Here is a 21,057-nt window from a genome sequence, read left to right on the forward strand (position 1 = left end):
ACGGTGAGTGACTTCCGCCCATACATAGATGTGAAAATGTAGCTGCATTCTGAACCTTCTAGTCGTCATCACCTCGACCTTCTCTTCCCTCTGAGCTCGAAAGACTGATATCTTAAATGTACGTCGACCGTCAATCTAGTCTTCAACGGCCTGATGTTCCAGTCTTCCATCGCTGCTGCGTGATTGTGCGGCCTAGGTACTATGATGCTCCCCTTTCCTTTACCTTCTGCTTTGACAAACTTGTGATGCGAGCCAGCGACACTAGAAGAAGAGAGTGTTAGCCACCGTGATGGAATGATGTCGCTTCTAAGCGTGAGAGGTAGTCTGTGCAGCTAAAGCCCCAATAGGTTCCATCACACAGCGCGGGAACGACGTACCTAGTCACACTATACCCAGCATCGTACATCGCCGCCACAAAATCTTGCCACCTGAAAGCAGTCTGATCCTTACGGAAGATTCGTCCGAGAACAGCCTGACTTGCTCTGTTGATAGGGATCCGGTCGCCTGGCGAGACTGGCTCTTCCAGTATCTCATCCTCAATCGCCGGCTCATCAACGTCATTGTTGTCTTCTTCGTCCTCGAACCAACGTGGCGCCATCTCCCGAATGAGAGCTAATGCCGCATCTTGCTGTTGTGTCCGATCTTTCTTATTATCCCTTTTCCGCTTCTTCTTGTCTATGCGAGTGTTTTTTGGGCTTGTAGCCGCTCCTTCAGTGCGTGGTGCTAGTACGGCTTTCGCATTGACAGCGGCTTCAGCTCTTAATTTTCGTCGCATAAGTGTTCTGGCTTTGTCCTGCGATAGTTCTCGTATCTCATCTTGGATCTGCTCCAGATAAGCATCTCCCTTAAACTTGCTAAGCAGTCGAGCCTCTAGACAGCCATCAATGCCCTCCGGGCTCACCCGCGACGCCGGGGTCTTTTTCTTGTTGTTGGTCCTACAGCAAGAAGCCAGTCAGCAGGGCTATACAAGAGTGCTCCGGTGGGTCAGATGCCCACGGCCTGTAAGAGAGACCATGTGGTCCACTCTTGCTCTACACACCTCATCTGCTCCAGTCGCGCTTGGCGTAACGCTTGCCAGAACTCCCTCAAGGCACGATGTGCGATGGACTGCTCTTGCAGCCGTTCCTCGCCATCGGTAACCCCTCTTGGCCAAGGCGCTTTCTCGCAAAACGCCTGAAGTCGTACGGCCGCCGGGGATAGTTTCGCATCTGTCATGTCTAATCTATCGTACGATGTGTTTTTCTCAATGTCGGCGACACAATCTTCATATAGATTGCGGAATTGTCCCGTGATCCGAGATTCGTTATGACTGAGCATGCCACTGACCTGAAGCAGTTTTCGTAGTTCCAATCTCTTCTTCTCATCTGCAGGTGCGACCCAGGCACAAGGTCGACTGGCATCGAATCCCTGCAGGATATCTTGTATTGCCGCGAGGTCACCTATGACATCAATCAGACCAGTGAAAGAGGCGTCTACACGATCATGTTCGTTCTCATGGTCCAGGAGGCTGGCCTAACTGTCAGCCGCAGTGCAGAACTCAGGTAGGTTGGGTCATACTATGTCGCATACGCAACTGAATCCAACGGATAAAGCCTGTTGTCATTTTCAGGCATGCCGCTAGCCCAAGTCAAAGTCCACAGAAGGGGATCTGCCTCAAAGTCTGGTAGCGGTCAGCAGGTGCGGCACAATGAGATGTTGATGAGGCCAACGTGAAGGGGTAGCAAGCTCTGGAAAAATTCCACGCGAGAGGCACACAAATGCAGACGGAAGTGGACGTTTGGCTAGAATACGTACCAGAGCGGGTGAGGGGTTCGACTTTCACAGTTCCAAGCTTTGTGAAGTGCTTAGTGGTTATGTCCACGTGGGTGGTAGCGGTGGCTCTTTTGTACATATTGTGCCTTTCGAACCGCTTTTGACGCTGGATAAGTTTTATGAGCTCTTTCTCCGCTTCAATCAAGGCCCACAAAGTAGCATCTTTCAGAGCCTCAGCTGCTGCCTGTGTGAGGAGGACGTCAGCAGCAAGTTTGCGACCCCCATGGGCTTCCCAATAGAGGAGTGGACCATTGTCTTTGGGGATGGCTCCAGCGCATTGGGAAACATACCAAATATATTTCTGGTGGAGTTGAGTCAGGGCGGCGGTCCCACGTATCTTCCAAAGATTTCAGTGTCTTTTGCTTGAGTTAGTCGCCGCAACCCATGGAGGATGGTAATCCTCACATTTGCGAGTGTCTTGGCCTTGATTGTAATGGCATCCCATGATTGAGCGCGATATACCTGATGCTGCCACAGTCGACGGCACAGGGTGAGCCACTTACCACTCGCTGTTTCCAGAGCAAATTCTTTGCTACCGCTCAAGCTCTCAATCCTTCGCTCGGCGTACTCTGGCTGAGTCTGCAACATCTCGAGTTCGTTCTCGGCGGCTGTGAAGCGCTCTCTCGCAATGTCCATGATGTTCTTTGGATCTAGCACGTGCGGGCTCGGCGCAGAGTGCCATAATCGCAGTATCTGTGGCGGCAAGACGGACCCATCCTCGAGGAAGCCTTTACTTGAAGCATCCCGCCACTTGATATGGCCAGTAGCTGCCGCGTACTTGCTTAGCGCATCAGAAACACATCGCAGAAACACATAGATTTCTTCTTGCGTGGCAAACGTCCTCTCTGCCATGGCATAGCCCACTTGATAACGAATATGCGACATCTCTACGTCGAGTGTCCCAAGAGCTCCGGCGTTATCGCCTATCATCTTGTTCCCAGGGCATTGAAGCTCTGTGCTACCAGACCTTTCTCGAGAGCAAGGTACGACACTTTTTCATCGTGTTCTGTCCATCTTTGTGGATCATATCTGGATCGCACATCTAGCAGTCGCAACAAAGCTGAAAATTCGTCGGCCAGGGACTCGACGTTCAAGAAGGGTGCCAACCACATTGCTCGATGTTGACGCTTCTCTACCCAGTCTCCGTCGTCGAAAGTAAACTGTGGCCAGGCTGTCATTTCGAGATATGGACGGATCTCGCGGAGAAGAGCTGATCTCTCTCCCTGGCTTTTGAGCTTCCATGACTCGAGAATGGCGTCGCCTGATCAGACAGTGCCAGTCAGTGCACCCGCACGTGAGATGTGTATTCCAGGCAAATCAGGCAGCAGGAGCCAACATACCATGAGATGCCACTCTTGCTTGAATGTAGACAAAGCTTTCCTTCACGGCTGTTGAGTGCCGTTCAATGGTTCGCCCGGCTTCTTCGTCGCCGAGCTCTTGATCATACGCTTGGTTGTCGCAGTCCTGCCCACGCACTGTTTGGAGTTGATTACGAGAGCAATCGCAGTCCTCCACTCCTGATACATGGATACTTGGAGGAGCGTATATCCGGATGTCCTGGTCATTCGGGAGTTGCTTGAGTGGACGTTTGAGGTCGGCAATTGTGCTCCACTCGCGAGCTCGGCGTGCAACGATCTTATCGATGATCTCTGACTCATCGTCGAGTTTCAAACAGACTTTGCTGTGTTTTCGGTCGCTCGAAGCTCACGCTCACCAGCCTTGTGCTAGCCAGGTCTTGCAGCTCAAACCTGCTTCTCTTGGTTGCTGCCGCATCCGGCTATCACGTATTGATGAGCTGAGCTCTGTCACTTAGGCTCAGACAAAGCAGCACACAATAGTCGCTGCTGAACAAAGGACACCGCTGTGCTCGAGAGCCAATGACAACATTTGTCGATCTGGAGTGCTCTACGAATTCTCAGCCCACAGATATATGCTGTAGCCAGGCGCGCACTCCATCGCCTTCAACTTGTACGTCGGTATGTCCCCGCTGGGTTACTCTCGTTACCATGAAGAGAAAAGCCACTTGCAGCATGGGTGATCGCATACCTCACTGTATCCTCGGTGTTTAGTAGACTGATATTGCGAATAATGTGCTACGTAGGACTCCAATCCATTTAAGTGCAAGAGTATCACCTGGTCTCTGTTCTTGATCCTCACCCGAGGTCCATCAAGTGAGCTTTCCCCGAAAGACCGTCCCTGATCACTCAGGTCAAGTCTTCATATTTCGAAGCAGGTGGAGGAGTGTATGTACCGCCAAGCGCTCTGCCCCATGGGATACTGTCGTACTCTACCCTAGCGCTCTTCACCTGCCACGACCCTGCTTTCGTCCGCTGCATGGAGAACACAGACATGTCCTGGGTCACAAAATGCGACTTTCCAGCAACCTCTCCGATTCTCCGAAGCCAGATAAGCTCGTGGCAGTCGACCCAGAAGCCCACTGTGCTTTGCTTTGCTGTTGACGGGATACGGGTCTCAAGCTCTTTGACGAACTCTGCACGAGACTTGTAGACTGGCTGGTCATTGATCTGACTTATCAGTGAGTGGTAAATGCTTGCGGATGAGGCAAAACGTACATCTCCCCCGAACGAAGACGGAACCGCGTTGGAGTATAGCTGGAAGTCTTTGTCGTACAAACCTTTGGCAAGCTTCTGCCATCCTTTCTCCCGCTTCCACATTGCTTTGTTGAGCTCGATGAAAGTCTCGGCATCCTCGCGGTTGATGGTGTCAGTGCACGTATCCCGCGTCTCGATAACGGGGCCCAGCAGTTCGTCATGAGGGAAGGATGAGACCATGCCGATGGAGCATCCCAGGGCGAGGAGTATAGTGCTGATCTTCAATGTAAAAGCTGAGGCTCGAGGCAAATAACGTATACGCTCTTAGAGAGTAGCAAATGAAGAAGATGATGCTGATGAAGCTTTCTGGGACGATCCGTTGCGAGAGGCAGCTTTTATATGTCGATGACGAGAGCAGTGTATCGCAAAGAATCGAAAAGCGGCTCGCTGCCGTTTCTGCCAGTAGCAGGCGCTCATGTGTGGGTACAACTCCAGGCGAATCGTTTAGCAGAGCCATCCGCTGAGCCATGGTGTTACCACATGCACTCCACAATATCAAAGGAAGGCATGAGCATCATCACTGACCAGAAACAATATGAAGATCTCGCCGAGGAACGCCACCTCCGCTGTCCGATCCGAACTTCTCAGCGATCTTTCCAGACCGGAGCCAATGGAGACGCCCATGTGCGCCTGCGAGATCTTGAAACAATGAAAGGCGTAGTTGCTGACTGCATTGACAATATACCTAACGGCCAAGGCGAAAACAGAGATGCAGAATGTTGCCGTTGCCGCACGATTCGGGGCAGTCCCCTCAATCGAGAGCATCTGGTGCATATGGGCAAGCATAGTCGTGGAGAAAGATCGTCATAAATGTATACGAAGAGCTTTCCGTTTCATTCAACGAATTTCTTCTTCTGGCGCGCTGTATAGTCAGTCAAGCCATCGCCCATGAAGCGTTGAAGTTGCCCCAGGTCACAGGGAACATACTACTGCTGGATCCAGGAACGCCCCAGTACGGCATGGATTACATCGCACATCGCCAAGCTATCCTGGGATTCTGCATTGTAACCCAGGGATGAAGCTCATCAGCCGTAACGGCATCGCCGTACACAGGCTCAATCTCATCAACAGAACTGCGACACCCTGCTGCATCGTCGCAGACCTCCTCGCCACGTTAAAAAATACGAGTCGCAACAGAAGACATTGCTGTATGCCTGTGGTAGAGGGAAGAAGGTCATTGATGGTCATCCATGGATACAGACTCGAGGGCTCCCAGCCCACGTGATTGTGCCTCGCCATGAGATTGGAAATGACTACTTTGCGACGGCTGCTTCACAATTCCCATCTTGATCGAACTCGACGCATTCTGTACCGCCATTGATTATGTATGCGTCGCCATTAGGCTTACGGCCAACACGGACACCTCCACCCCGGGTGTTGTATGGGTCGTAGTAGACGTTGGTGTTTCTGCCAGATTGATCAAGCTGCCTGAAGATTGGACCGCGTTGCTGGCCCCAGGGTCTGTAGTTTCGTGCGTTCTGCCATTGATACAGGTTCAAGGGATCGCGTCCGTTGTAAACAAGACGTGGTTCTGGAGAGGCTTCACGTGCAACGATGGCATTCGGCTGTGAATGGTTAAACTAGCCCAAGACCTGGTAAGGAGGTGTACTTACGTTGGAGTCCAAGACAGGAAGAGCAGAGGCAATTGATGCCAGGGCCACGAGGAAGACTTGAAGCTGCATGTCGTCGTCGACACGATTCAAGATGTTTGGTAAGTTGACTGGAGTGAAAATTATCCCGTGAGGTAAGCTCAATGCTGTGTCGATCTTGACGGGCCGGGCTTGCTGATGCTTGGCTGTAGATGGTTGATGATGTTACTCTGTAGTGTTTTAATGGCTTGGTAATGACTTAGTACTAAGTAGTTGCAGACAATTGATAATGCCTCATCACTCGTCCCGTGCTGGTACATACGAAAATATACTCGTATTCTGATCTTCAAAAGAGGTATTGCACTCGCCCGTAGCCGCTGTGTAAGGGTGATTTCCATAGATCATGGTTGTGTACCCCAGCAGATGGCTGAGCAAGCTTCGATCCGAGCAGGGTCCAGCTGTCGAACTGCCAGCTCACGCCAGAACGCGAGCCACGTATATAGATTAGACTTTACCAGGCTGACCGAACTTCTAGATATTGTCACTGCGTCTCTTCGTATTGACATGGCTGAATTCTGGCTCTGACTGTACTACAAGGCCATTTAAGCCGGATCATGGCCGCTAATGCGCGGCTGTAACGACAGCAGTCTATCCGTCCACGATGCATCATCCAGATCCGGCCGCAGTCAGCTCAGCGACTTGATCTGAATTAGAATCGGGGCGTAAAGACCAAGGTGGAGTAGTGCGAGAATGCGAGTGTCGCGAATGTTCTTTACTCGCAATTCACGTGCGATTAACGTTCTTCGCACACTCCCTCTTAGGCGGTCCTTCGTTAGGCTTACTGCCTGAGGCTATAAGATTTTCCCGGAAGGCGATAGCGATGTCGTAGGTAAGCTATCGGTAGCGACGATATAGCGTCGTGTTGAAAGTAATAAACTAAGGCCGTATACGGGGTACCCAGCTACCTTTACCGTCGTTACCGTCGTTACTACTATACGAGTAATGACATGCGATAATACGAGCTATCGCTATACTCAACTACAGTCTTAGCATCGCACGCGCGAATATACGTGCGAGGAACGTTATTCGCACACACCAGCTCCACCCTGGTGAAGACTATATTCCAAAGAGTGCACGCAAGCTGGGGTGAAATCAGTAATCATCCATACCGTCTGCACAGATGAAGGATCTGAAAGGCGCATCCGCACAAAGATCACTCGTGCCGGGACGGAGAGGTCGTCACATGTTGGCTAACGCCTCGCACTGCATACGATGCCGCCTTCCAAAGTAGTTCCATTGCTGCACTCAGTGGCGGTGATCACGACCAAAATGTTTGACCCGTGCACACAGCCCAGTAATGGCTGTCGCAGGGTTCGACATTCAGCGTGCCATACATAGCGACTTCCAGCGAACATGGCTCATCGTTGAAAGACGGGCGGAAGGCTGGCACCACGCCATTATACTTTGATGTAGATGGCTTCAGACGACTCTAACGTCGGATGACCGCGTGGCAGACTGTACCTGGTGGATACACGCTCTTATGCGTATGTTCTGTCACATCGTGCCTTTGTTGAAAGACTAGGTACCACTAGAATTTCTCGACAATCAGGACCATAGAGTGATGCCGTTGAGCACGGTACATGCACTCGCTTTAGCACTTCCTGGGTGTTCAAAAAGGCGGGAAGATATCGCGCTCGCGATTAAGCATGCTGAGTCGCTGTCGCGGGCGGGATTGCCCTCTTCTGGCGCAGTGCCTGTTATAGTGGCAAGTAGCGAGGTGGTCAGTCACCTTGTGACACACACTTTGGCTTCATAGAAAAGCAGAAAGAGATCCATTGTTCATTAGGCAATGTCAGGTCCCATGTTACACCATCTACCTTTCCTCGTCCATGTCATTCGATCATTACACAAGTCATCCCAATCATCACTGCACCCGCGCTGAACACCACGCTAGCCTGTATTTATCGCCTAGCAGTGTCCGTACGATCAGTGGCCGTTGGTCCCGTAGCGAGGGCGTTGGGATGGGGGGCCCTGGTCGTTCTGGTTGCCGTTGACTTGTTGTCGGCTACCGAGTTTCAGACCATGAATGCCACGAACTTCCAAGTCAAGACCGTCAAAGTTGTTGTGATAGCCCAAGTTACTCATCAGTGCCCGGCGTACGAGCTTGGCGTGGTCCAAGTGCTCTTGACGAGCTTCGATGGCAGCATCTTCTGCCTCGCGGGTCTGGAGCCGATCAGCGGCCTCTTCGGCTTGATCGGCGCGAGCCTGCAGTCTTCGGACTTGCTTGACTTGTTGATCGAGGCTGCGAGCCAAGATATTGTTCGGTGCTGCCAACTCGAGAGCAAGGCCCTGCAATGTGTCAGTAAGTATGGGAAGGAGAGTCGGCTCAATTGATGAGGTCTCACCTGATCGGCTGCAGGTTCTTGAAATGCCACTGCATTGCCAAGAGCGACGCAGGAGGCAACAATGGCGGCGATCTGCTTGAACTGCATTTTTGCGGGTGACGCGATATAGAAGTTCTTCCTGAGTGGTCTAGTGCGTTTGTTTGCTGATTGAACTTGACGATGATGCTGAGATGAAGCTCGGTGATCCCTTTGTACCTTCTCTCGGTCAAAGTTTCTCCAAAGTCAGCTTGTTCCCTGCCAGCTGCGTCCTCATCTGATACGTCGACAAGAAGCACATGGGGGTCGCACGGACATGAACTTATACCTCGAACAGGTATAGTGCGGCTGAAAATGCTGGTCGTAGAGGAAGACTCTTTTGTGCACCAGTTTGCGAAGGGATGCTGCCGAGTTACTTTGGTGCTGATCTGTTGGATTGCTGTGTTGATGATGCAGTTCGCTTGGGTGTATTCGATGTCCTGTCTTGTACGTACTCGACAGCAGCATTACTCGCTCCTGAACGGCCTGATCGGATTCAACATCAGGTACATACTGCTATCTTTGGAGTTCCAGACTAATGTGTACAGGCAAGGACATCCTGATGGTGCCCTTGTCCGGTCAGTGCAAGGTGGCCAATAGCAGTTTGTGTCTTGCGGCCGGACTAGCTGGCCGATGTCCCCCCAGGTTCGCAATCAAGTTCCAATCAAATCCCACGAAATGTCAAATATCTTGCACATCGCCGTTGCGCCTCGGGGAGGGCATATTGCCGGGGCCCCTACCCCTGCCTCTTGAGGGCACCCCCTCCTACTCGTTGCCGGCTCGAGTGCGCGGAATACACAGATGCTGGGGGCCCTTCCATTCACTATAATCGCGTACTTTGATGTTGTGCAAGTCCGAGCTCAGATAGTATGATGTCGTGTAAGTCAAAGCTCAGATATTACGAAGGGGTCTTTTTCTATACGAATGCACGATAACAGGCCGTGTGCTACTAACATCTAAAGATAGACGGAGGTGTAGATATCACGTTGTGTTTTCGTGCAAAAGCCCGTCCTGTTGGCTGCAAAATCGTCCGTGTTTTAATATTAGGGCCACGACATCACGATGGAAGAACACCCCCCTTATGTCGTCGCATCTGGTCTAAGCGCAGACTCTGCACGATATCATACCACGTGTGAAACTGGGGATCCCGATATGAAGGTACAGGGTATTGGCTGTAAGGTGTAGAAAACTATGTTTTCTAAAAGCAGTGCCTTATTAGCTATTATATAGGGCAAGTTGTTGCCCTAAATTAGTTATCGCAATCTCCTCTCTTAATACCCATTATATCCTTGTACCCTATAACGCTTATTTCAACCCTATAATCTTATCTTACGCTACAAGGCTATGCTATCTTTTCACACTACGCACGACAATATGCTAAATCCTCGACACTTCCCCTCACGCTAGCTTGCCGAACAAACCCTATTATTTGGCGACACTTTGATTAACACTCTGTACTACTACGACTTTACATTGCGCCTTAAAGACCCCCTAGCATTATTGTTCCCCGCGCACTCGAGCCGGCAACGAGTGGGAGGGGGGCCCTTACGAGGGAGGGGTGGGGGCCCCCGATGTGCCTTCCCCGAGGCGCAACGGCGACGTGCAAGATAGTCGACATTAATCAGAATTTGATAAAAGTCTGATAATCAAGTGGGGTCAGGTTGGCGAGCTGGGGTCAGGGGAAGTGTCGAGGATGCTGAATGAAAGGGCCCTAGAGGTTTTCGAGGTGCAATGTGCAGTGAAGCTCAATCCAATTGGGCGGCTATAGCTAGGGGCATATCGGCTAGCTAGGGGGACGGGAAGTACTAAGGGGACTCCAGGGCTCGATGCACGTCTGTGTTGTCGGCAGCATGGACGGTATACCGACTATAGGCGCAAAGTCGGGCATGCAAACTTGTCTGGCGAGAACTCTGACCAGGAAGTTTCGCCGAGAGCTCTTCAAGAACGACTGTGTGGGACACGGAGCTGATGTGAGCGTTTGGAGTCGGGTTCGATTTGTAAACAGGTCAAAAGGAACGCTCCTTAAGAGAGCTGAGTAGTCTGGTTATATATAGTTTCACACGATTCGTCGCGGAAAATCATGACCCGCATCGGTGTGGTTGTACAGGGAAGACCAGACGGAATTAGAAGCTTTGCAGGCATATGAAGCTTATGACATCCAGAAGGGTGGATCGATGCTGAGATATACCTGCATGTATTGGCCCACAGCGTAGATTTTCGCCCTTGTGATTGGCAATGGTATTACTCGCTCGCGTGCCTGTCCACCCGGAAATGCTGCCCGCCGGTCCTTTAGAAGTGTTTCCAAGCCATGCACGACTCGCTCAGAGTGTGCCAACATCTCATGACAAGGTCAATGGCCTAGTCTCTATCCCGCAAGTGAGAGTGCAGACGGAGTATATGTCTGATGGTACCTCAAAGAAAAGTCAGCAGCCAAGACCTTTTCGTATTCCTCCACTGCCTGAAACGTACTCCTCTTTCCTACTGCCCTCCTGCAATTATCAACGCACAGCTTCATGCATCGAGCTTTGATTATCCGGACTGGAGATACAGCATAGAGTGCATTCATATCATGCCTCCCTGCCGACTCAACGCCAAACGGAGCAAGAGGCCGATCTCTCACCGCGTTCTTTCCCCAGCTGGTCGGGCCTTCGTCAGGATGTACAAAGCTGTCCTCGCTGGTCTGGCTTGCTCTGTCGAGCCATCAATCACACCTCCGGCGGGCGAGGACCGCACAGGTTCAGGCAGTTCAGTCAGCCGGTATCGAGCATATGCTTCTTTGCCTCCGACAGCCGTACACCCCGCTTTTCGACATTGGGACAGGCAACACAGTGAGCATCCACAGCCTCTACAAAGTCACTCTCCAAAATCTTCGATGTCATCGAAGACCAGCAGTGAGATCTCCGAGATCGATAAGGAGACTCGGCCAGGTGTTACGGAGCATTGGAATGCAGATGACTTTCCGGCCTCGCCAAATGCTGTCGACTCGGGTCTGAAACGACGCGACTCGTCCCATTCGGACCTTACCGTCGAGGAGCAGGCTCAGTTTGCTCACGCAGTACTGATCACGCGCGCCGTACGGAAGAGCTTTCACCCACGAGGACGAGCAGCCACCTCGATAATCCAGTCCATGGTAAGCGCGTAGAAAGACGATGACAGCTGACGACTGGAGCTGTCTTCGTCCAGGTTGATGATAACGATGGTGGATGTATGAGGTCGAGATGATACCCAAGTATGGTGTAGGACAAGTATGGCGTCGGGAAGATACATGGAGGCAAGAAGTTGGATGGGCTCCCACAGACGGGTGCTCTGTATCTAGTACGCTGTCAATAAATGATCTTTGATACAGCGAAATTGTAAATTAGATCTCCCTTGACTGATGCTGCGCCAATTTAAGCGCAACACCTTACATCAGAGCGGCCTTCGTAATTGCCACTCATGGTCGCCAGTGGGGGCAGAGCGAAGGTGAGGACAGCGAGTAACATCAAGTCTCACTACTCTCCCTGGCCTGCCGCGAAGCGTTGTCATAGATCAAGGTTCATTGGGCATAGCCGTGTGACAAAGAAGAGCATCTGTGGGCGTATCATTGATCAGAACTCGTACACTTTGCCGCCCTCATGCTCAACACATGGTATTCGCCGATGACATGCGTTCAGGGGATCCAGCTCTACAGGCGTGAATCTCACTGTGCAAAGCAAGGTAGTCGTGCTGCTTCCTCAAGCTTATCCTTGATCATCCAGCTCATCTGACGCCTCTAAGCTCATCATGCAGCTCGCCGTCAACTCATTGTGCGTGTCGACAAGCTCGTAGTAAGCTCGTCATACTACTGAATGGGCTCGTCGAACGAAGCACTTCCATTGAGGCTCATGTGCAGCGAGCCAATCATGCTGGCTGGGCATTCTTCCGCGGTCGGTAGGACAAACGGACCATGGAGCCTCTTGACGATCACCACCTCAGTACCTGCCCGATGTGCGAACAGAGAGGTGTGCAAGCAGATCAGTACTGGCGTCATCTACTGAAACAGCTGCATTGCGATTGCAAGTACATCTATCATGCCTGATGTTCGATATGCTCGTGATCGAAGCTCGTGAAGCGAAAAGGAGTGGTCATGGAGACATTTGTTAGTCCTCTCATGCATCGATTGTGTCAGATTCGCGGCTCTCACAGGATGCGGAGCAGAACATGCGGAAAGTTCTCGTAAGGCCAGACGGGTACAGATCGTCCAATTCCATACCAGGACAGCAGACCAGTCGTCACATGTGACATGGCATCTTCATGGGCCAGAAGGATATTTCGTTCGCGAAAGGCTCCAGGGTGCATACAGTACCGGTAATTTCCAAGTTCCTAGCGGCCGCGTTGTGTTCTGATGTACCCAGCGGGGTGGCATAAGAGCTCGATATATAGGCACCGCAGTCATGTAAATGACAGTGCTACCGTTGGAGAGTGGTGAGCATCGTGCACAGATCTGATGTCGAAATAGAGTTTTTCCAGCCATGCCGGACAGGGTTAAGCCATCATTAGTAGCGCATCCTTGCCGACGTGGGTCTTCATTCGGTAGCTCTTGACCCATGCTGCTATTTGGCTTCATGTCAAAGGCAAGGACTTCTTCCGCTGACATCGACACTTGCGCTTCACATAGCGACGTGTGGCCTGTGAATCGCGTGACTGCTATGTAGGTACCACACGCCACACGCGGCCGACCATGAATGCTGCTATTCTCGGCGGCTTGTGCTTCCCCGATCGGCAGAGGCTCTGAAGATGCCCCGCAACCAACACCATTCAAGGTGCTCTGCCATGTGGCGAGAGCGCCTCGATACTTCCCCGAGCACCACTTTGCCGCTCGAGCACCACTTACAAATCAAATCTCAACCAAATTTCAGTCAATGTCGACTATCTTGCACCTCGCCGTTGCGCCTCGGGGAGGGCACATCGGCGGGGCCTATACCCCTGCCTCGTAAGGGCCCCCCTCCCACTCGTTGCCGCCTCGAGTGCGCGGAAAAGATAGATGCTAGAGGTCTTCGAGGTGCAATATGCATTGAAGTTCAATCAAATTGGTCGGCATATGCTGGGGCTGGGGCGGCCAAGTGGTGCTCGGGGAAGTATCGAGGGCGAGAGTATCAGTTGTAGATTGATGGTTGATATTGTTGTAGGTCGCTAGGTGTCTAATAGTAGAGATGCAACCCTAGTCCGTAGCCACACGTGACTACATACGCTGGTGCACGGGCATTCACTTCAACAGAGAGCATAGTCTGCACAGTCTTTGGCTCGATTCGTAGATCGTATCCTTGGCAAAAGTCCGCCTAGACCTCTATCATGAGTTGCGGAGACCTGCTGGGCATGCTTTACAAATGTGTCCCTCGGCTAGTGCATCTGACAAATAGGGCACGACTTGTCGTGGTCTCACTCGTCTGGACAGCTACTCTACACAGGCTGGTCTTCCGAGGATATGGTGACGCAGGCGAAGCCAAAGATTATGCTTACGAAGAAGTTGGCGGCCCACTGAGAAGGTACACGATTCTTCTCGCCGAGCAGTTATCGACATGGACTATAACGTGCCAAGTCTGCGACAGCGTCCTCGCGGACAATCCGACTTACTTTCTATGCTTTACGGACGATACCGCTAATGCTGAAGAACAAGTTCCTTCTGTCTTGGGTACTGGGTGTTGGACATCGACAGACAGTCGAGCTGCTCTAGACGCTGCTTTATCCAAATCCGGGGACTCGGTTTGCTCGGTTTGCGAGGAGTCGGTGGCCTGGGACTCTGTGAGCTTCTGCCTGGGCCATGTGCTCGCAGGTTGTATGCATCCTTGTCATCCGCCACTACGTACGTAAGAGATGAGCATATAAGACAACTTGAGACGCCAACACTTTGCCCAGCAGAATCGAGACAAGCACAACACAGCAAGATCAGCATCACTCTGCTTAACAACAACCAACTGCTTGTAACAGAAGAGCGCCAACACTCAGGACTATAGCTCCAGCTAGCGATCTCGATACAGGACGACAATGCAGCTCACATACCTCACCGCGGCCATCGCCACTCTAGCAGTTGGTGTAATGGCACATCCATCACCCGCAGCCCTTCCCAATGCGGATATCGATGTAAGGCATAGCCCCACTCTACAATCTCTCACCCCACTAACCAGATGATCATCAAGACATATAGCCCTATCGTAGCCCGCGCCGAAGCAGGCGAGGAATCATTCGTCGACAGCGATGGCGACGGCTGGCCAGACTACTACCGCCCAGGTCGTCGTTTCTACAACCGATTCTCGCGATACCGTTACCGCAACCGCAACAACAACTAGATTAACCGATAGTGGAGGAACAGGATTCCGTATGACGATGACGATGACTATTATCTTCTTAACAATGATGACAGATATGGTTACGACTAGATCTTGCGTGGACGGAAGGGTTTTTTATAAGACTGTTGGAGGGAGGGAGTTGTGACGAAGTTATGGATGATAATGACGCTAGTTGATGTTTTTGGTAGAGGTTGTGATAATAGACCGTCGTTAATGTGGAGCAGATATCAGCCCAATCAGAGCACAATATCGATGACGAAGCTCCCTTACCCAATATCCTACGCACTACTTGCTCCTAACATCCTGGCATCCTGGCACAAGTTCTTCAATTTTGGGTCTCGCAAGCAATATTCACCCTCTTCCGCTCCTTTCTCCAGTACCGCGTTGGCGATACATAGAAGCCTCCGATCTGAGTAATCAAGAATTGCCCTTTCGCTCGGCTCCGCCGATGGGCCGACCAGCATTTGTGGCTTCGCCTCAGTCCGCTGTCTACATACAAGCCTCATCATTTCTCCATCGGTAGCATTTGGTGCCTCATATTGGCTTAGTCTATCACAAGCTTACTTTGCTGTATGCTCATGCTTTCATTTGACCTTCTCATGTTGATACCTCTTATTGAGGCTTTCGTTGGATGCCAATCGTCTCTTCGCGGACACCTGCCATGGCTGAGCAGTCGGCCTTGCCGAGAATTGCTACTTGTGGTCTGGAAGCTCTAGTATCGGGGTCCTTCGACCTGCATTAGAGCAGCAGAGCTTCGTAGTAAGCCACGCGAGTGAGGCGAGTCATGCATTTGGTAGTCGACACGGCTATGATGCTGTTCCCTGATGGTGAGAACGCAAGGCTAGCCATGGCTCGACTTCGGCGTAATGATCAGCTTGTGGCTGCCAAGCGCTCAAAGCCTCACTTCTGTGTTCTTGACACAAAACGCAGTGGACGAAGAGCTCTGCGGCCTGAGTAGATGCATGCGGGACAGCATCATCCAAGCTTGCCAACAGCCATGATTGATCATACGGGAAGAGACCATAGCAGCAGTGAATTTGCACGGGCACGATGATAACCGTGTTGAGACGAATCTCCGCCGACGATCCGCGGTATGCCGCGAGAATAGGTCTCAAGGAAAGGATTTCGCTATCCGATCTGGGTTCATTACAGCAGTGCGTGACTCGATGGTCACGATTTGTCAATACTCACGGCAGCGACTATGCTTCCTCCAACCGGGGGACGATCAACCCTCATTGATTCTATCAGCCAAACAGTTCTGATCGAATTATGTCGCACTGTTCTCTGGCCAATACTCGTTTGACCACCATCTAGCTCTAGTTCAAGAAGTGAGCCAAGTCAAGAATCCTCCATACACGAAGCGCCCAGGGAGAGAATGGATCGGCATCCTCGACGAGATTCCACTGTGAGACTGGTTAGAATTCTTGCTCCACACCTCGGTATCTAACCGCGGAGGGTTTGCACTTACATCATAGATCACTCAGCCACTCGTCCTGATGTTTGGCATAGCAGATCAAGCCAATTCTGGCGACATCGCTGACAAAGCGCCACATGCCGTGGGTATAGGCCACGTCTGGATGCTGTTCACGCCAGATGGTGGCAGCACGAGACGGTAGCTGCTCGGAGAAGTCCTGGATCAGACACATCCTGCCGTGGCGCTTTCCAATCGCCTGCAGCAAGCACTCGATACTGCGACGACCATCGACATGATCTGCGACACCATTGGGTGCGTACTGCTGCTCGTCTTCGGGAGTCTGGCCGCCGATACCTGTGTTGCGAAGATGATAAGCCCCACACAGGCAGGAGTATACAAGAACCGCTCCATGGATCTCGATGGGAAGCTCGGTCAACCCTGCCGTCGTCTCACAATCGCCTGCGGCCATGCATCTCAGCGTCTGGGTTACTGCTAAAGCTCGATCAACTTCGTCCTGAGTGTTGACAAAGGGTGTCTGGCACATTGGACAAGTATTTCTAAGTGGCCTGACAAACGTGTAGAAGCAGCCCGTGTGGAACACATGCTGGCACTTGTCGTTCTTCACGATGTTCGCATCTCGCATTGCAGTCTCGGTCGTCCAGTGGCCCTGGCTGTGTTCGGGGTCGAGGCAGTCGAGGCAGAGCGGGCAATCTTCGACTTCCCCACTGTCGTTTCGTACTGGCTGGTCGCTGACACTCGCGTGTGTTCCGATGAACTCTTCCCAGACGGCGGTGGGTGGGGGTTTGAGTAGCACTGCCGTGTTGCTCAGCAGATACTCGCGTCCGAGCGGGAATTCGAGCGAGAAGTCCATGAAGACGTTGTTTTCCATCTCTCAGCGCTGTCAGTGTACTGTGCTTTGAGTGATGCTGTGTTCCCTTAAACTACGCGGTCGGTATGAGAGGGCGGTAACGGCTCTGCTGTGCTGGTTGATGTCAACGAAGAAGATGAGAAGAACAGGGAGAAGCGTGAGAGGCGACTTTTAACAATCGACCAGAGTATCGCGCACAGGCCCAAACCTTCCTCCGTTCATCTGTTCACGAACGCCAAAGGTCACGAGATTTTGCTCGAAGCCTAGCAGACCACTCACTCGCAAGCCGCTAAGTCAGGTAGGCCAGTCGTCATGCGACTTCACTTAGTCTGTTGAAGTATATGGTGTCGGTCCTGACACAGCGTATACCCTATACTCCAGTGTAGCTAATGGACGGACAGGGAGAGGATAGCTTGTCAGAAATAAGGAACTGTAAACATATACGAAGAGAGCAGATTGTAACGTGGGTAATCGAAAGACAGCTCAGTGTGCTAATATAACATGATGTGAGCACAGCAAACTATTGATAGGCTTCTACGACAACATTCACAGCAATCACATATCTGCGGCAGTAACGACTGAGCTTTGTGATGACAGGAATGGATTTCGCACTACTAGCGTCCCGCAGTGGGTAAGACTCTTGATGTCTTTGTCCGTCAGTCGCATTGTCTGCTGACGGGAATCATCCCCCTTCAGTCTCAGTGTCCATCGATGCTGCGCTGCTGTAGAACACTTCTTGCGCGGCAACGTGCCTGATGGATATGGAGTTTTGAAATCAATGCTGCATCATCCGACCTAGGTCACACCTCCCTCACTGGTCAGGATATCACAGCCTTTCCATCGGTGTTGCTTAGCATGATTAAAGGGACGAGCATTGTGTAGCAGGACGAAGAACCTGGCTTCCCGGTAATGCACGGCAGAGACCTACGGCCATCGCAAGGATGATCGATCGAAATGCTCTCGGTGGGTGACAATGTTCGAAAGCTCACCAGAACGAGCAATAGCGATGGCGGTTGGTTCCACGTATTGCCTGTTTTGGCAACACTCTGCCCCAAAGAGCGGCTGAATCTCCACGAATCCTTCGCCGATGGCGCGAGAGCGTTGCTTACGAAGCCCACATTCCTCCGGGCTCAGGTGCCGACTAGGGGAAGAACAGCAAGCTGCCTTGTACCATATTCTGGTCTTGGAGATGCTTAGAAATGCTGTGAATACAGCGACAGAAGCACGGAAGACATCCCGGGCCACGCGAGAGATGTAGGCTGCTTGGCGGTGCAGATCATTGGTAATCACTAGGACCGGAAGTCGCGATCTCAGATATTGGTTGCTAATTTGCGTCAAAGTACGTAGGTATATATGTCAGCTCCAACTTGGACATCCCTAGAAACAACTACATTGGTTTTGACCCTTCTAAAACTTCATCATGTCCAGACCTGTGGCACTCATCTTGGGCGCTGGAGCGAACATTGGCCAAGGTACCGCAGATGCATTCCTTGTCGAAGGCTACAGCGTCGCCCTGGTGTCAAGAAAGCCAGACAATACTCGGACCGCTCCGAACACGATCAAGATTGCGGGTAATCTGTCCAAGCCAGAGTCAGTGCGTGAGATCTTTGCGAAGGCTGAAGAGCAGCTCGGTATTCCTGAAGTCGTCGTCTACAGTGGTAAGAAACAGTATTCTTGCGCTTTTGCTCTAGGCTAACGTCAGTAGCTGCGGCTTTCACAGCGAACTACAAATTAGATCCGCTCTCCTTGTCCTTCGAACACTTCAGCCGAGACATGAACATCAAAACCTACAGTGCATATGTCGCGATGCAAGAGTCCGTCAAGAGCTTCGCTCAACTTCCAGAAGCTGCTTTCAAGACCTTCATCTACACTGGAAACCTACTGAATGAGGCGACAATGGCTGGCCTTATGGCTCTTGGCACTGGGAAGACTGCTACAGCGCACGTCATCGAGACTGCGGCTGCTGCTTACCAAGATCGGACCCTCAAGTGAGTAAAAGTCCTTTCGCGTGGTCAGGGAAGCATTTGCTGACAAGATGTAGGTTCTACTATGCGGATGAGAGACTTTCTGATGGCACGCCACCTTTCATGAACATCGATGGAGAGGCGCATGGGAAGCTGTATGTGGAGCTGGCAGGCCACAAGAAGCAGGGTCCCTGGCAGCAGACGTTTGTCAAGGGCGAAGGGTACAGGAGCTTCAAATGAAGGGTCGTATCAGGATGTTGACAGCAGCATGAACTTACGGCGTGGGTAATGATTCAAACTTGCCCCGTGTGTCATTGCCCTCGTACCTGGGACCGATATGTATTAGTGAAGTCAATGGCTCCGTTGAGCAAGCGATCTGATAAGCAAGTCCTAGTGCGGTGAACAATACGAGACATCATATGTCTGAGTGAATGCAAACATTCCCTCTACTTGCCATTCCTTACTAAAGGCAGCAGCGGCACTTCTCTCCAGCCACTCCAAACTTGCAAAAATAAGCACATGTTACAGCTCAACGCAGACAAGCCATTACCTACTCCATTCCATCATCGAGATCATTAAAACTCCCCAGCGACATCCTTCTGCTATATCTCGACCAAGAACCGCCACTCCACGCACACTCGTCACGATGCAGTCAACATGTGCTGTCGAGTCTGCGACCACATCTCACGACAATATCCAGATCGAGACCCTGGTCAGGCGTCTCAACGCCGCTATGGCTCGTTACAGCACCCTCGAGTCCGAGTGGCTCGCCAAGGACATCACCACTCGTCGCGACATACGCCAGCTAGACGCTGCCGATACTGTGCTTCTCACTGGCGCTCTCGAGCATCGTCCAAGCGAGAACAACTTCGGCGATGGCCACCACATTCCAAAGATCGTCCTCACCACCGTCATTGGCTACAAGAACCAGATGGAACTCATTCCGGTCGTCCCATCTTCCTACAAGATCCTCGCAGAAGCAGCCGCTGCTATCGAGACGTGCGCCGCTGACAGCGAATTCGCTATTATCGACAAGGCCACCAAGCTCATCGGTCTGGCTCACGCTCTAGTCGACGATCTCGAGGTCCGCGTGAAGCAGCGCGTGGCCAATGTGTCCAGGAGCAAACTTCCAGCCCTCACCGAGGTTCAGCTCCTGAACGCCTGGAACCTGGTGTGCGAGTCGTATCAGCGTGACTTGAAGCTGGACGAGTGCATTGACAAGGCAAAGCAGCAGCTTAAGTCCGATGCTGCAGGCGGGGGAGGTGCTGCGGGAGAGCCAGTCGAGGTAACTAAGTTCTGGTTCAAGTACGACTCGGCAAACTATGAGCCACGTACCTGGAAGGACGACTTCAAGAAGAGGAGGTACTAGACGGTGGTAGGCACCCCCCAAACTCACGCTCGACCCTGAACTGACGCTTGATACAGAATGTTAGATAGTGTGGTCTTCGAGGTGGTTCGATAGAGCGAATGACTATGGCAAGAGGCTCATGCGCACTTGGAGTGCGATATAAGAGCGGTAACGAGGAATTGAGAGGGCTATAGTCGTTGCGTGGGACTTGAAAAGAAGCACGACTACGTTCAGAGTTGGTAGGTACAATTAGACTACGAGTTCAGTGGACACAGCTTGAAGCAGCCGAGGTCGATACTTGCTAGTGAGGCCACATTACACGATCACCACCTGTTCCTGACATCACGGGATGCTAATTAGCGATTGCTTCCTGTCGGAGGTATCTCTTATGATCGATTTGTGCTACTCACCGTGATTTGCCATGAGATTTAGTGTACGGACTGACAGGACAACAGTGTTGGTATGCTGTGTCGATTACAGCCTTGGTACTGAACGCTGTGTGTTTCGGTGCATAGTTCTCCTCCCAGGCTTGACTTGACCAATATGTATTGCTCTACTACTAAGCCATGGGTGAGGGAGCAGCTGTCAGACATCATTCCACTCTTGCGTTCCATGGTGCGCTGGGTTTCGCTCAACGAGCTTAGCATATGACAGTAGTCCTCGAGTAAGCTTTCGTTAGCGCGAAGCTAGTTGCTAAGGCGATCAAACCACTATCAACTTGTCAC

The 21,057-nt window shown here is 51.7% G+C and overlaps 9 protein-coding genes across 9 annotated transcripts; 4 read left to right on the forward strand and 5 right to left on the reverse strand.

Moving 5' to 3' along the window:
• Window positions 1–68: 68 nt before the first annotated feature.
• Window positions 69–2,742, reverse strand: CLAFUR5_05203 (uncharacterized protein; the record flags this gene model as incomplete). Its single annotated transcript, XM_047904351.1, has 7 exons — window positions 69–261; window positions 378–935; window positions 1,040–1,507; window positions 1,558–1,660; window positions 1,795–1,996; window positions 2,103–2,168; window positions 2,218–2,742. 7 exons carry the CDS (start codon window positions 2,740–2,742, stop codon window positions 69–71), a joined length of 2,115 nt encoding a protein of 704 aa, XP_047760774.1.
• Window positions 2,743–4,016: 1,274 nt separating this feature from the next.
• On the reverse strand, window positions 4,017–4,604 carry CLAFUR5_05204 (uncharacterized protein; the record flags this gene model as incomplete). Its single annotated transcript, XM_047904352.1, has 2 exons — window positions 4,017–4,337; window positions 4,386–4,604. 2 exons carry the CDS (start codon window positions 4,602–4,604, stop codon window positions 4,017–4,019), a joined length of 540 nt encoding a protein of 179 aa, XP_047760773.1.
• Window positions 4,605–5,677: 1,073 nt separating this feature from the next.
• CLAFUR5_05205 (uncharacterized protein) lies at window positions 5,678–6,106 on the reverse strand (the record flags this gene model as incomplete). Its single annotated transcript, XM_047904353.1, has 2 exons — window positions 5,678–5,989; window positions 6,038–6,106. 2 exons carry the CDS (start codon window positions 6,104–6,106, stop codon window positions 5,678–5,680), a joined length of 381 nt encoding a protein of 126 aa, XP_047760772.1.
• Window positions 6,107–7,999: 1,893 nt separating this feature from the next.
• Window positions 8,000–8,505, reverse strand: CLAFUR5_05206 (uncharacterized protein; the record flags this gene model as incomplete). The annotated part of the gene is made up of 2 exons (XM_047904354.1): window positions 8,000–8,362; window positions 8,419–8,505. The coding sequence occupies 2 exons, from the start codon at window positions 8,503–8,505 to the stop codon at window positions 8,000–8,002; spliced, it is 450 nt and encodes a 149-aa protein (XP_047760771.1).
• Window positions 8,506–11,089: 2,584 nt separating this feature from the next.
• On the forward strand, window positions 11,090–11,575 carry CLAFUR5_05207 (uncharacterized protein; the record flags this gene model as incomplete). Its single annotated transcript, XM_047904355.1, has 1 exon — window positions 11,090–11,575. The coding sequence occupies one exon, from the start codon at window positions 11,090–11,092 to the stop codon at window positions 11,573–11,575; it is 486 nt and encodes a 161-aa protein (XP_047760770.1).
• Window positions 11,576–14,436: 2,861 nt separating this feature from the next.
• Window positions 14,437–14,738, forward strand: CLAFUR5_05208 (uncharacterized protein; the record flags this gene model as incomplete). The annotated part of the gene is made up of 2 exons (XM_047904356.1): window positions 14,437–14,532; window positions 14,589–14,738. The coding sequence occupies 2 exons, from the start codon at window positions 14,437–14,439 to the stop codon at window positions 14,736–14,738; spliced, it is 246 nt and encodes an 81-aa protein (XP_047760769.1).
• A 1,469-nt stretch (window positions 14,739–16,207) lies between these two features.
• CLAFUR5_20298 (uncharacterized protein) lies at window positions 16,208–17,041 on the reverse strand (the record flags this gene model as incomplete). The annotated part of the gene is made up of 1 exon (XM_059463134.1): window positions 16,208–17,041. The coding sequence occupies one exon, from the start codon at window positions 17,039–17,041 to the stop codon at window positions 16,208–16,210; it is 834 nt and encodes a 277-aa protein (XP_059318986.1).
• A 1,399-nt stretch (window positions 17,042–18,440) lies between these two features.
• On the forward strand, window positions 18,441–19,224 carry CLAFUR5_05209 (uncharacterized protein; the record flags this gene model as incomplete). Its single annotated transcript, XM_047904357.1, has 3 exons — window positions 18,441–18,678; window positions 18,723–19,008; window positions 19,062–19,224. 3 exons carry the CDS (start codon window positions 18,441–18,443, stop codon window positions 19,222–19,224), a joined length of 687 nt encoding a protein of 228 aa, XP_047760768.1.
• A 493-nt stretch (window positions 19,225–19,717) lies between these two features.
• Window positions 19,718–20,353, forward strand: CLAFUR5_05210 (uncharacterized protein; the record flags this gene model as incomplete). The annotated part of the gene is made up of 1 exon (XM_047904358.1): window positions 19,718–20,353. The coding sequence occupies one exon, from the start codon at window positions 19,718–19,720 to the stop codon at window positions 20,351–20,353; it is 636 nt and encodes a 211-aa protein (XP_047761529.1).
• Between the last annotated feature and the right edge of the window lie 704 nt (window positions 20,354–21,057).

This window comes from Fulvia fulva, chromosome 4 (genome assembly GCF_020509005.1).
Source record: "Fulvia fulva chromosome 4, complete sequence".
NCBI lineage: Eukaryota > Fungi > Ascomycota > Dothideomycetes > Mycosphaerellales > Mycosphaerellaceae > Fulvia > Fulvia fulva.